The sequence below is a fragment of the Mus caroli genome, chromosome 16 (genome assembly GCF_900094665.2).
Source record: "Mus caroli chromosome 16, CAROLI_EIJ_v1.1, whole genome shotgun sequence".
Lineage (NCBI taxonomy): Eukaryota > Metazoa > Chordata > Mammalia > Rodentia > Muridae > Mus > Mus caroli.
In genome coordinates, this window is record NC_034585.1 from 29,373,050 (window position 1) to 29,387,875 (window position 14,826).

Genomic DNA, 14,826 nt, shown 5'->3' on the forward strand with positions numbered 1-14,826 from the left:
TTTTTTTTTTTTTTTTTTTTTTTTTTTTTGTTGTTTTGTCTGTGTTTAAACAGGAAAGGTAAGCAAAACAAAAAAGATTAGGTTCAATTTATTTCATTTAGTTGAGACAGGGTCTTTCTGTGTAGCTATGGCTGACCTAGAACTGGCTGTGTAGACTGGGCTAACCTTGAACTCAGATCTGCCTGCCTCTTCCTCCTGAGTCCTAAGATTAAAGTAATATATATGGCACCACTGCCTGACAAAGTTCTATTTGTGTGTGTGTGCACACGTGCTCTTGTGTGTGCATGCATGTATGCATCTAAGTGTTTTTTTCTTGCACACCAGAAGGAAGAATCAAATTCTGTTACATGCATGGCTCACTGTTGTGAGCTATCATGTGGTTGCTGGGAATTGAACTCAGGACCTCTGAAAGAGCAACCATTGATTTCAACAGCTAAGCCAATCTCTCTAGCCCCTGGTTTAAGTTTTTAAAATTCAGATAAGCTATTTAAAAATGTAATCCTAACCTTTTTTTTTTTTTAATCTATTCCTGAGGGTAATCGTGATTCTTTTATTTTGAGACAATATAGCTTTGAAGTTACTTTAGCTCATTATGACCTCCAACCTTTGATTTTACTGAGATTCCAGGCATGTAGCACTATGCCTGGCCTGTTAACTAGCATAAACATTGGTGTGTTGTGTGTGCTTCTATGAATGACATAAACATGATAAAACAATGAAGTTTGTTTGTTTTTCAGTAGGCTTATGTAGCCAGCCCAGGTTGGTTTTTGAACTTACATAGTCAAAGATGACTTTACATTTCTGTTGTGATTATAGGCATGTGCCACCACTACATGTCTATGAGGTGCTGGGGATCAAATTCAGGATTTCATGCTAGCCCTAAGTTTCTAATTTTTGGTTTTACATTTAAATTTTAATTTGTTTTGTGTTGGATCTCCTGTAGTTGTGAGCTGACCCCCTGTGGTGCTAGGACCTGAACAGCAGCAACTGATTTGAACTGATGAGCCATCTGTCTCTCTCTCACCTGATTTTGTATTTTTAATTGTTTTGCTTTTAGGGCTGGAGAGATGGTTCAGTGGTTTGGAGCACTGACTGCTCTTCCAGAGGTCCCGAGTTCAGTTCCCATTAACCATATGGTGGCTCACAACCATCTGTAATGGGGTCTGATGCCCTCTTCTGGTGTGTCTGAAGACAGCAACAGTGCACTCATACATAAAATAAATCTTTTAAAAAATTATTTTGCTTTTAACTTAGTGATTCTAAGAGAAAATGAATTATCCTAAGGAATGGAATGCGTACTTTGTAGAAAAAGATGCTTTGATGTGGGGTAAGAGACTTTGGGACTCTTTGTCTTCTAATCATTATTAATGTGAGACATTGGTTTGGTTACATGCTGGCCAGACTTACCATATATAAGTCAGTTTAAACTGTTGCAGTGAATTAATTATTTAAAATCTCCATTTTCTGTTGGCCATGGTGGTGCAGGCTTTTATATCCCAACACTCAGACAGATTGATCTGGCTACCAGCCTAGTCTACATAGTGACTTACAGGGCAGCCAGAGCGATGTAGCTAGAAGGGTCCCTGTCTCAAAAAGCAAAATAGCAGCAGCAAAGTCTCCATTTTCTATGTTGTACATGAGTCATTTGTTACTTGTCTTTTAAAGTTTGAGAAATTTTTCTAATGGAAGATGACATTTTAATAAAGTCATTTAAAATCTTATGTTAAAAAGTATGATTAGCCCCTAGAACTAAACTGAATTAAAACAAATTTTTTTGGGGGGGGGAGGGTCCTAGTCTTTCTTAACCTAGTTCTAATTTTCTTTAGTATGATAAGATGATTGAGTCATTATTTGCTCATAACTTGACTTTTTGTTTATTTTGAGAACAGAACATGTGCTTTACCCACTGAGCTTTGCTTTTTGTTTTGTTTTGTGTTTTGAAACAGGTTTTCTCTGTGTAGTGCTGGCTGTCCTAGAAATTCATTTTTTGTCTTGTTTGTTTGTTTTGAGGGGAGGCACTATTAAGAATATAGAAGCTTTAAAATACACTGAGGACTGGAGATATGGCTCAGTAGCTAAGAGTACTGACTACTTTTTGAAAAGACACAAGTTCAATTCCCAGAACCCCTGTGGTAGCTCATAACTGTCTGTAACTCCAGTTTTAGGACATCTGACATCCTCTTCTGGTCACATAGTTCACAGTTTACATGTAGGGAAATACTCAAACACATAAAACAGTACATAATGAGAAATGCTTATATAAGGGATATCTTTAGAATTTTCAAAATTAATGTTTTAATTTTTAATCAGTTCTGTTTTTTCCCTACAGCTCCTAAAAGGAGAAGGCCAGCACGTTCAATATTTGATGGTTTCCGAGATTTTCAAACTGAAACTAGTAGGTATTTGTGAGCCAGTCTCTCAGCTCTCTCTTCCCCTTCCTTTTTGTTAAAAAGAAAAAAACATGATTAGTATTATTTCTAAATACTTTGTGGTTCACCATGTTTAAAAAGTGAAATTTGAGACATCTAGATTTTGGGTAAAGATTACTGGCTACCAAGCCTGAGTTTTGACCCCAGGACCCACATGGTGACAAGAGAGAACTGACTCCTGCTAATAGTACTTGACTCCACATAAATACTCTGACATCCATTATTTACACACAGTGCCCTAGTTATGAGTATTATCGCTATAATGAAACATCATGACCAGCAGCAAGTTGGGGAGGAAAGGGTTTATTTGTGTTATAATTTCATAATCTATGATTGAAAGAAGTCAGTAAAGGAACTGAAATCAGGGAAGGAACCTGAGGCAGGAGCGGATGCAGAGACAGACTATAGTGGGATGGGAAGGATGCTGCTTAACTGCCTTCTTAATAGAACTCAGGACCATTAGCACAGGATGGCACCACCTACAATGGGCTAGACCCTCCCTCCCATCAACCACTAATTAAGAAAATAACCTACAGCTGTGGTTTAGCCTATGGGTTACAACCTCCTTTCAGGGAGTCTCAGATATCCAGCATAGCAGATATTTGCATTATGATTCACAACAGTAGCAAAATTACATTTGTGAAATAGCCATGAAAGCAGTTTATGGTTTGGGGTTACTGAAGTATGAGGATCTGTATTAAAGGGTTGCAGCATTAGGAAGGTTGAGAGTTACTGATGCACATTTTATCAATTGAGGCTCCTCTCTGATGAGTAGTTTGTCAGATCGACATAAAACCAATTAGCACAGCTCATACCTTTCTGTGGAATATGTAGAAGTATCTTGGCTCATACTTGTTAAAGAATTCTAAAGAAAGGTCAATGTATGTTTATTTGTTCAGGATGGTGTACAGGCCATGATGTGCATTTGTCCTCTAACTGGAGGACAGCTTATTGGAGTTGGTCTTTCCTACCTGGGGATCAAATTGGCGCCATCAGTTTTGGTAGCAAGTGCCCAGACTTACTGAGCCATCATCTAGTGTCTAAGGACGGTTACTTTATATATGAGAAATGTGTGAACTGTGTTTGGCTTTGTAACTTAGAGTGAGCTGCTCAGGGCACAGATAGGTCCTGTAACTTGAATGGTTGAAAGTGATGGCTTAAGTTGTCAAAGGAATCTATGCTCTTTCTTCTAGTACATGGTACCAGCAGTGTCCATAACCTCTACTGAGAGTCTTTAAAACTAGTAGCTAGACACAGTGGATGAGTTAGGATCACTCTGAGAACTAGAGCAATGGTTCTGAAATTTTTCTTCTGTTGCTTATGAACATGTGAAAAAATTTGAGTTGATGTGCTATTAGGGACCAAACCTAAGCAAGCACTCTACCACTCAGGTGGATTCTCATCTCATAGTGAATTCGTATTTGTTTTTAATGATGCTGGGGACTAAACAGGGAGGGTCTCATGTATACTAGATAGGTACTACTAAACTAGATCCCCAACTAGCTTTTCTTCTTATTGTGAGATAGTCTCTCAGTAAGTTGGGTGGAGGTTGGTCTTTGAACCTTTGATTTTTCTCGTGTTAGCCTCCCAGGTAGCTTTGATTGTAAGCCTGGCCCAATATGACTATTTGTAACTAATTTAATTTTCTCCTTTTATCCTTTGGCCTAGAGAACAGCCTTTAAATCCTGATTTTAGTTTTTTTAACTCCTCTTTGCATTTTTTTTCCAGTCATCGTTAGCTTTTTGTATTTGAGGCCACGTGTACTGTTCAGTATTCTTCAGTCAATAGACGGTCTTTGGTTTATTATGTAACTTAGCACTTACATTTTATGGTTAATTAAAACTTCTCCATCTTTCTGTGTTGCAGTTAGGCAGGAACAGGAATTAAGAAATGGAGGAGCAATAGATAAGAAACTAACCACCCTTGCAGATCTATTCCGGCCCCCAATCGACTTGATGCACAAGGGCAGCTTTGAAACAGTAAGTTGTTAGAGATTCTGTGTTATAATTGTGAATCGTTTTTTACCATTTCAGTGTCTTATTTGTTTTATTTTTGAGACAGTGTCTTATCATGGGGCCTGGACATACTGTGTAGATTAGGCTGGCCAAAAAAGTCAGAGATTGGCCTGTCTCTGTGTCCTCGATGTAACTTGTGTCTTTGTTTGTTTGTTTTTTTTTTTTGTTTTGTTTTGTTTTTTCAAGACAGGGTTTCTCTATATAGTCCTGGCTGTCTTTTAACTCACTCGGTAGACCAGGCTGGCCTTGAACTCAGAAATCTACCTGCCTCTGCCTTCCAAGTGCTGGGATTAAAGGCATGCGCCACCACTGCCACCACTGCCCGGCGCCTTATGTCTTTTATTTTCTAGGAGAAAAAAAAATCATTTATATAAAGAAATGGTATCTTAACCATTTCTGCATAATATACTTAAGGGTTACACTGACTTCTGTTTCAACTGGCAATAAATGAAGAATGGATTATGTATGAAATTATGAAGAAGGAAAAAGAATTTGTACTAGTTTTGCTGTCATTCCTGACATTATAAAAGTTTGGTCTCAGTGTGGCAGTGCATTAAATTTGTGCATACTTGCTATTTGTTGTTTCAGACCTGTACTGGGGGTGTTGGAAGTACATGTATGTGTATCTAATTGCAGAATACACTCTCCCCTGGTCTTCCTGGCTTTAGCTTTCCTAAAGGCAGAGGAAAACTTCCTGGGACTTGTAACTGTTAGGGGTTTTCTGTGTCCTCCACCTCTGAATAAAGGCAGGAAGACTTATATTTATTAATTATTAATGCTTAAGGTTTTTGTTTAGGTCTCTTTCTAACTAGCTGTTATAACTTAAATTAACCCATATATGTCAATCTGTGTTCTGCCACATGGCTCATTAGTTACCTGTCTTTTAGTCTCTGTGCTTCTTCCTCGTGTCTGACTCCCATAGTTCCTGTCTCTGCTGGAAGTCCCTTCTATTCTCTCCTTCTCTGCTATAGGCTATCAGCTTTTTATTAAACCAATCAGAGGACGATATAGGGGGTATTTATAAAATATGATGTAGCCAGAAATTAGCATTTGTGTAATAAAAAACAGTCTTTATACAGTACACAAAAAGATAACCCCAAAAGGGGCAGGTTTAGTTGATTTTATCACCTCAGTGAGAATGTCTGTCATCAACAAAACAACAAGGGCTAGAGATATGGCTTAGCAATTAAGAGTATTTGTTGCTCTTGCAAAAGACCCAGGTTCAGTTCCCAGCACCCACATGGTGGCTTGTAACTGCAGTCCCAGGGGATACGATGCTTCCTTCTGGTCTCCAAAGCCAGGAGGCACGCACATATATACACTCAAACATATAAATCTTTAAAAACAAACAAATAAACTTGATAAAAATTAAAACTATCACACCTTCAATATATTTGACATTTCTAGAGAAGGTTTGTTGAGGGGGAAGACTATTGCAGAATATGGGCAGCACAGTTTCATAGGTGGGGCACAAGCAGCTAGCTAGAAGCCAAGATTCTTAGATTCTCTTCTCTGCTTTATGTACTAACTGGAGTTTCTAAAGGAGCAGAGTCATTAGACTATCGTGCATGTTATGGGCTGGGAGGGGGTGTGTGACGACTTCTTAGGTTAGCTTAATGGTAAAAGTTGGTGGTTCAACAATAGCTATCTGTATACTAGAGAAACAGAACACAGCAGCTGCTCAATCCAAGAAGCTATGTCTCAGCTATTCCAGTCTGGTGCTGAAGGCTCACTAGGGAGCTGGAGTCTAATGATCCAATGACCACATATGTACATGGTGAAAGAAATGGGTTTACGGACATATATACACTTCTTCCTCCAATTCCCATCCATCTAGTGGCTGGTGCTGGCTAACTTCAGAGTGGGCCTTTTTTTCCCCCGCTCACGTGCCACAGATCTGTGCTTTCTGAAGTACAGCAAAGAGATAGGAACGTTTCATCAGTCCTGTATTTCTCCTAAACCAGTCAAGTTGACAGCCACCACAAGAATTAAACATGTGTAAAATCATACTGTATAATACCAAAAATTCTAGATATCATTTTAAAAGATGTATTATTTACGTGCATATGTGTGTATAAATAAACATTCAATAGAAGTTGCCCCGGGAGCCAGCAGAGGGCATCAGAGTCCCTGGAGCTGTGAGACAGTGGACATAGGTTCTAGGAACCAAATTCCATTTCTCTATGAGAGCATCAACTACTTTTTAACTTCTAGACTACAGCCCAGCCTCTAGATATTTTTAAAACTATCCTTACTAATCATTGATAATTTCTTTTGGGGGAGACAGCGGGATGTGAGAAAAGGTTTCTCTTTGTAGCCCTGGCTGTCCTGGAATTCAGTATGTATTTCAGGCTGGCCTTGAACTCAGAGTTTTACATGTCTCTGACTACCCAGTGCTGGGGTTTAAGGTGTGCACCACCTACACGCTCTTAGAATTTGTTACAATATATTTTAATCATATTTATCCCCTATTTCTCTAACGTACAGATTCACACTCAACCTGGGCATTCCACTTAACTTTTGTAGCCCCTGCCTCTGCCTTGTCAACAACCATCAAGTCCAATATGTGCTGTTCTTACCCTGATGGTCCTGAGGACCCACTGGAGCATGGTCTCTCTACCAGGGGTGGTAGAATTGGTTCTCCCTGCCCCAGAAGCCATCATCTGTCAGTAGCTCCTCAGTTGGGATTCATATCTTTTCCTTCATACCCCTGCTAGAATGTTGTCCTGTCATGGTCCGGAAGATAAATGTTGTAGTCTGGTCCTCTCCAATTTCTGGCTCTTAAAATTTTAACTCTCTCTTTCACGATGGTCCCTAAGCCTAGCGCTAGGAGGGACAGGACTCTAGATGTCCCATGTGTGCCTGAGCACTCCACTGATGCTTGTCTCTTCAGTTCGACCAATTGTGAATTTATGTATTAACCACTGTGCTCTGCACAGAGAAGTGATGAGTCCTCAGTGTCATTTTAAAAAGTGTGCTGAGTGTCTATATGGAAATTTTACTCTTACAGGCCAAAGAGTGTGGCCAGATGCAGAATAAGTGGCTGATGATAAACATTCAAAATGTACAAGACTTTGCATGCCAGTGCCTCAACCGTGATGTATGGAGCAATGAAGCTGTGAAGAATATTATCCGGGAACATTTCATTTTCTGGCAGGTGAGAACGACAGTTAATTAAAGCTTTCTTAGTATTTTTTTTTATAGTATAGGATGTTGTAGAGGCAGAATGGGGGTATAAACTGGAAAAAGTGAGTTCAATCATACTTCAGGAGCACCTTGACATCAGACTATCTACAGCTCCACAGCTCAGTAGAAACATAGTTTAAGCCACACAGTTGATGTTTCTCTAGAAGTACCATCTGAAAAAATTCAAGGGAAAAGGGAAATTAACTTTAATCATACGTTTTAAGTCAATGTATGATAGAACATTAACATTTTAGTGGCATTATGTTTCTGTTTAACTGTGTGTGTTAAATTCTCAAAGTAAGGTGTGTATTTCATGCTTATAGTACATATCACCTTAAATTAATCTATTTTATCCACTTAATAGCTATATAAGGCCACTGGCTGTGTATCAAAGATCTTAGAGCGCTCGGGAAATACTAAGATATGTTTTCTAGCCTGTGTTTGTTACTCTTTTACTGTTTGTTCTTAGCATAGTATTCCTAAGTATTCCAGCTGTAACAGCTTCTTATATAAATTATCTAGTTAAAACAGGTAGCCTGCCTGTCATAGTTTGGGTTTTATTGCTATGATGAGACACCATAACCAAGGCCACTCTTATAAAGGCAAACTTTTTTGTTTTGTTTTGGTTTTGGTTTTTGGTTTTTGGTTTTTGGAGGCAGGGTTTCTCTGTGTAGCCCTGGCTGTCCTGGAACTCACTCTGTAGCCCAGGCTGGCCTCGAACCCAGAAATCTGCCTGCCTCTGCCTCCCAAGTGCTGGGATTAAAGGCGGGTACCACCACTGCCCCAAAGGCAAACATTTAATTTGGGACTGGCTTACAGTTTCAAAGGTTCAGTCTATTATCATCATGGCGGGAAGCATGGCAGTGTGCAGGCAGACGTGGTGCTGCAGAGGAGCTGAGAGTTCTTCATCCTGATCTGCAGCCAGAAGACACCCCTCCACCCCCAACCCCCCACCCCCGTACTGTGTGGAGCCTGAGCACTAGGAGACCTCAAAACTTGCCTACACAATGAACACCTAACAGTGCCACTTCCCATGGGCCCAGCATATTCAAACCACTACTCTACCACTAATTTTCCTTTTGTTTCATTCTGTTTAGTTGGTTGGTTTTAGGAGAGGCTTGCTACTTTGGATTCAGCCTGGAGCCACCTACAAGCAAATCTTCATCCTCCTTAGTTTATTTATCACATATTTATTTTTAGGTTTTGGGGACAGTGTTTCTTTGTATCCCTGGCTGTCCTGTCCACCTGTCCCAGCTCCTTTTTTAGTGTTTGAAACCACCACAAGTAAGGACTCATATTTTTCTGATGTCAGCCAACTGAGTAGTTGGGGGTTATACCCTAGGCAGATCCAGTTTCAATTTCCTTTTCTTTTCTTCTTCTTTTTTTTTTTTTAATAAATAATTTATTTATTATATGTAAGTACACTGTAGCTATCTTCAGACACACACACCAGAAGGGGGCATCAGATCTCATTACAGATGGTTGTGAACCACCATGTGGTTGCTGGGATTTGGACTCAGGCCTTTGGAAGAGCAGTTGGTGCTCTTAACCACTGAGCCTTCTCTTCAGCCCCAGTTTCAATATCTAGGTTTTGGGTTTTTGGGTTTTTTTTTTTTTTGGTTTTTCGAGACAGGGTTTCTCTGTATAGCCCTGGCTGTCCTGGAACTCACTTAGTAGACCAGGCTGGCCTCGAACTCAGAAATCCGCCTGCCTTCCAAGTGCTGGGATTAAAGGGGCGTGCCACCACGCCCGGCAATATCTAGCTTTTAAAAAGTTACTGGCCGGCAGTGGTGGTGCATGCCTTTAATCCCAGCTCTTGGGAGGCAGAGGCAGGCATATTTCTGAGTTTGAGGCTAACCTGGTCTACAGAGTGAGTTCCAGGACACCCAGGGCTACACAGAGAAACCCTGTCTCGAAAAAACAAACAAAAAAGTTACTGAAAACAACTAAGTAAACTTATCTAAGATGTACTACTAGTGCCATTCATTTACTCGCTTGTGTTTTACATCTGGTAAATTCAGTGGGATTTTGTTTTTATTATAAATTTGTGTGTATGTATTATATGTGGCAGTGTGTGGTGTGGTGGTTTGAGGACAACTTTTGGAAATTGGTTTTCTCCTTCCACTGTAGGTTGTCAGGCTTGTGCTGCAAGCACTTGTATCTGATGAGTCAGGCCTTTGCTAGCTTCCAGGATTGTTTCTAATGTCAGAGTTCCTTTTATTTTAGTCGAATATTGACTGAACATCTCTGCCTAATAAAATGTTGGGTTCTCAAGCTTATAATCTTAATATATATGGCTTACTAGAATACAAATACAGTGCTAGATATTGTGGCACACTTGGGAGGCAGAGACAGGCAGATCTCTGTGAGTTCAAGGACAGCCTGGTTACATAGTGAGCTCCAGGACAGCTAGAGCTATATAGGGAGACTCAGTCTCAGAAAAAAACAAAAAATTCACAGGTGGACTAACACTTGAAAAGGAAGTTACTACTAGTACCTCTTCTGAGCTGAGAAAGGAGGAGGCATGAGTTGGTGTTTATGATGTTCTCAAAAGGGGGCAAGAGTAAGGTGTGAAATCTGAACCTCATTACTTCTGCTTAAGGGGGTAAGAACTTAACATGTTTGTCAAGGCTTCTTTGAAGAATCCATTGCTCTTAATAGATGACAAGATTGTGGTCAACCTTTTTTAAAGAGGCTTTTTAAAACTGTTATTGGCTTAACAGGTTTATCACGACAGTGAGGAAGGTCAGAGATACATACAGTTTTACAAGCTAGGGGATTTCCCCTATGTTTCCATCTTAGATCCACGGACAGGTAAGCCTTTATTTTTCACAACTGATTAATTTTTGACTGGATCTGGTTTCAGCAATGAGATAGTTAAGAGAAGTCTTCTTGTTGTGTAAACAACTTTGGATGTGTTTATTTAGGGAATCTGCTTCTGGAAACTTGGGGGTAACAATATTTTGTATTTGTACATTTTGTTCTTTCAAAGAAAAACTGATATAATCAATCATCTTTATTGGGTCTCCTTAGGTTTTCTATTATTAAATTGATGAGATTGTTTTAGGTACTTGTCGTATTCCTCTAGAGAACTAGAGGGTGAGCTGTTTTAAATTATTGATTATATTTTATTTAGATTCTGCTATTTAGATTTTTGCTTTGTTTGAAATTCTTCTTCCTAATGACTACAATGCAAACAGATAGTTTTCCTCTCAAGATTGGTAAGAATCTTATCTGAGTTTTAATTAATGTTGTCAGTAGGTTATAAAGATACTGTGTGACTTTAGTAAGAAATGGGGATATGAATTTGTAGCAGACTTTATGTATATGTCAATTATCTAATGACTGTGATTAGAAAAGTTATTTTATATTTATATATCTTGATTTTTATTTATTTACTCTCTAGGTCAGAAGCTAGTAGAGTGGCACCAGTTGGATGTGTCTTCTTTCTTGGACCAAGTGACAGGGTTTCTGGGAGAACATGGGCAACTGGATGGACTTTCTAGCAGCCCCCCAAAAAAATGTGCCCGATCAGTAAGTATAAGTGACGGGGCAGCTAAGTATATCTGTATCTTGGCATTTTTTGTAAAATGTTTAATGTTAAAATGGTATTTATGATAAGGAGTAGAACTGGCTTCTGGTAGTACACATCTTTAATCCCAACACTGGGGAGGCAGAGGCAAGCGTAGGTGGATTTTGTGAGTTTGAGGCCAGCTTGGCCTACAAATTGATTCCCAGGACAGAGAAAGCCTATTTTAATGAATAGTGTAAGTAATGAATAGGTATGTCTTCTGGATGTACTACATCTTAGCTATCTTATTTTTTGATAGTTTTCTACAGAAGAATTTCATCTTCTTAATGAAGTCATAATATGTATGTGTGTGTGTGCATGTGTAGGTATGTATATACAGTTTTATGTTTCGTGAGTCTCTTCTATGGCAGGACATTGATGGGTCCAATCTTGTTTAGGACTTAGGCAGGTGCAATAGCTACTGTATGTTTAAGAGCTCCATGTTTTGTCATACCCAGAAGTCACTGTTCCACATCCCTCCATCCCAACCCATCCCTCACATCTTACATTCTTTCTGCCCTCTTTTCCACGATGTTCCCTGAACCCTGGAAAGGATGCTATGAATGTTGTAGTCCCATTTATGGCTGAACATTCAACATTTATTTTCTGCATTTTAACACTTATGAGTCTTTGCAGTTAACCATTGTCCACTGCAGCAGGAAGCTTCTGTAGCTGCAGCTGACAGCAGCACTGACCTGACTGCTGCAGGCTCTCAGGTTCCTGCCCCAGCTCCTGGAGACTTATCCACCACTAGAAGTTTCTAGGTCTGGTTATGTATTTCCTTTTTTGAACTCATATGTGCATTATGTTTGTATGTTTGAACGTATGTTCCTGTCTATGGGTGTGATGGTGGTGTGTATGTGTATAAGCTCAAGGTTGACATTAGAATCCTTACTCATTTGCCTTTCTTGCCCTCCTTAATCATTGAGGCAGGCTCTCAATTGAACTCAGTTGAATCAATGTGGCTAATTTGGTTAGACATTGTGTTATGGGGATCCCCTGTCTCTGCTTTCTGAATGCTGGAATTATATACTGCTACGTCCACTGAGCGTTTATAAGGGTTCTGGGGAACTGAACAGTGGTCCTCAAGCTTTTGAAGGGAGTGCTTTAACTACTGCTTATCCCTCTAGTCCATGTTTCTCTTAGATGTACTTTATCAGGCTAATGAGGTTTTCTCCTTTTTGAAGACAGGGAACCAAGGTGGGCTCAGACTCACTCTGTAGCCAGTGGTATTCTTGAAGTACTGATACTACTGCCTCTGTCTCTTACCACCATTCCTATATTCCTTTTCTTCTTAGTTTGCAGGGTGTCACATGGCCAGTGATCCCAGCACTCAGGTGACTAAGTCAGGAGAATTACTGCAAGTTTGAAGACAAAGATATATAATGAACTCTATACTAGTTCAGGCTATAGAGTGAGAGCTGTCTCAAAACAAGTCATAGACAAAATAAGTAAATAAAAACTATAGGGCAAGTAGTACATAGACTTTTTAAATTAGACGTATTTTTATTTAAATATTTTTTTGTTTTGTTTTATGTGTATGAGTGATTTGCTTATATGTGTACTACATGTGTACACTACCCTCAGAAACCACAAGAAAGTGTTGGATCCTCTGCAACTAGAGTTTTGGATGGTCATGAGCCACAGTATGAGTCTTAGGAACTGAGTTCAGCTCTAAGCACCCACATTAGGTGGCTCATAGCCAGCTCCAGGAGAATCTTGACATCTCTGGTATCCGTGGGCACTTGCACTCATGTGTGCATACCCACAAACAGACAGAAACACAAACACAACGTTAAAATGATAAAATAAAAAAAATGATAACAGGTTCTATTAATCTGAACCAACTCTCTAGCCCTAGATGGGCTAGAAAGGGGCTGGAAAGATGGCTCAGTGGTTAATAAAGCACTGACTGCTATTTCAGAGGTCCTGAGTTCAATTCCTAGTAACCACATGGTAGCTCACAACCATTTGTAATGGGATCTGATGCCCTCTTCTGGTGTGTCTGAAGACAGCAACAATGTACTTACATAAGGTAAAAACAAACAAACCCCAGAAAAGAGTGAGTATTGGATAGAAACAATTAACTACTCATGTCAATCTGGGGGCATTGGTGTGTTCCGTATCTGCCCCAATGTTCTAGATTTCCAAATGAAAGATACACATACACAAAGCCTTATATTTTAATATGCCTTAAACAGCTCGGTGGCTGGGCCACTTCCTAACCTCCATGCAGCTAACACACATTCCAACATTCCTGACTCATCTTTACTAAAGCCTATATTCCATCTTGGCTGCCCCGGACCCAGATCTGCACCTCTCTCTGCACCACAATCCCCGACTCTTTCTTAAATGCTGGCTGTGTTCTCTCTTCTGCACCTCTCAGGCCTGGTCTTCACTCCTTTCCCAACATGGTGGCTCTGTCCTCCTGCTGCTTTCCTCAGTGTTTTGCCCGGGGATCCTAAAGTCCTCCCTCTGTCTCCCTGCCCATCCATTGGCCACTGGCAACTTTATTTACCGATCAAAACCAACCAAAGACAGGGTCCCTCAGCATCTTATATGCAGCCATGCGGATTCCTATGTAATTTTGGGGACCAAATTAATATAAGTAGCACTAGACCAAATCCACAACATTAACATGGTGCTGTCTGCTGTATAATGTTACTGCAAATCTAGTCCCGTAAGCCATTGCATGTTCCATAAATCTACCTGCTTTCTATGTGTGGTAAATTAGGCTTATGCTTATTATTTATTTATTTGTTTGCTTGTTTGTTCATTTATTTATTTATTTATTTATTTATTTATTTATGTTTTTGTTTTTTAAGACAGGTCTCTGTTACATAGCCTTGACTGTCTTGTAACTCACTCTGTATACCAGGCTGGCCTTAAACTCACAGATACTACCTACCTCTGCCTCTCAAGTGCTGGAATTAAAAGTGTGTGCCACTACACCCATATACTTTTTAAAAAAAAATTATTATGGAGCAGTAGGAAGATGATTGACCCTTCTCCCCCACCCCCCAATAAGTGTGGCCATTTTGTTCCATGCCTGCCAGCTTTTTTATATTGTTGCTGTAACATGCCTTCCAGTCACTGACACAGAGAAGTGACTTGGCTCAAGGATATGCTGACCACACATCCTGCTTTGTTGTATGTTTTGAATGTTCTGTATGAGGTTTGCTAATCTTAAGAAACTCCACAAAGCTTTACATAGGACCCATCACATCAAAGGTCAACATGAATGGTTATGTCTGAAATACTTTGAGTCAGAGCTGACTACAGGCAACCCTGTACCTACATTTGAGCTCACTATGGTTTTTGTGGCTGACTCTGAAGAATGTTACTAATAAACCAGAGGTTGTGATGATAATACTCATTCTCTGTTATCTCAGTGTTCTGAAACTCCCCTGTTCACCACACAGCTACCACCCTCCTTACCGTACTCAGGACCAATCAGCTTAAAGGTTAGCTAATAATAATTTGTCTAATAAGCCAACTGCTCCCCTCCTTGCCCTTTAAACTTTTGAACCTGGTTTTTCCTATAAAAAGCCTACCTGAGAGCAGACTGGTACCACAATTAGGTTTTTCCTTCTTGCAGAACTGCATGTACAGTATTATGGTGTGC

At 39.8% G+C, this 14,826-nt stretch overlaps 1 protein-coding gene across 2 annotated transcripts in view; it reads left to right on the forward strand.

The window, feature by feature from the left end:
• The window catches only part of Ubxn7 (UBX domain protein 7), a 69,069-nt gene that overhangs the window by 40,690 nt on the left and 13,553 nt on the right, over positions 1–14,826 (forward strand). Inside the window, exons 4-8 of one of the 2 annotated variants that reach the window (XM_021185364.2) lie at positions 2,330–2,395; positions 4,296–4,408; positions 7,455–7,601; positions 10,354–10,444; positions 11,037–11,164. In XM_021185364.2, coding sequence (XP_021041023.1) covers positions 2,330–2,395; positions 4,296–4,408; positions 7,455–7,601; positions 10,354–10,444; positions 11,037–11,164 — 545 coding nt within the window. The remainder of the gene's footprint in view (positions 1–2,329; positions 2,396–4,295; positions 4,409–7,454; positions 7,602–10,353; positions 10,445–11,036; positions 11,165–14,826) is intronic. The other variant, XM_029470384.1, reaches the window with a different exon arrangement.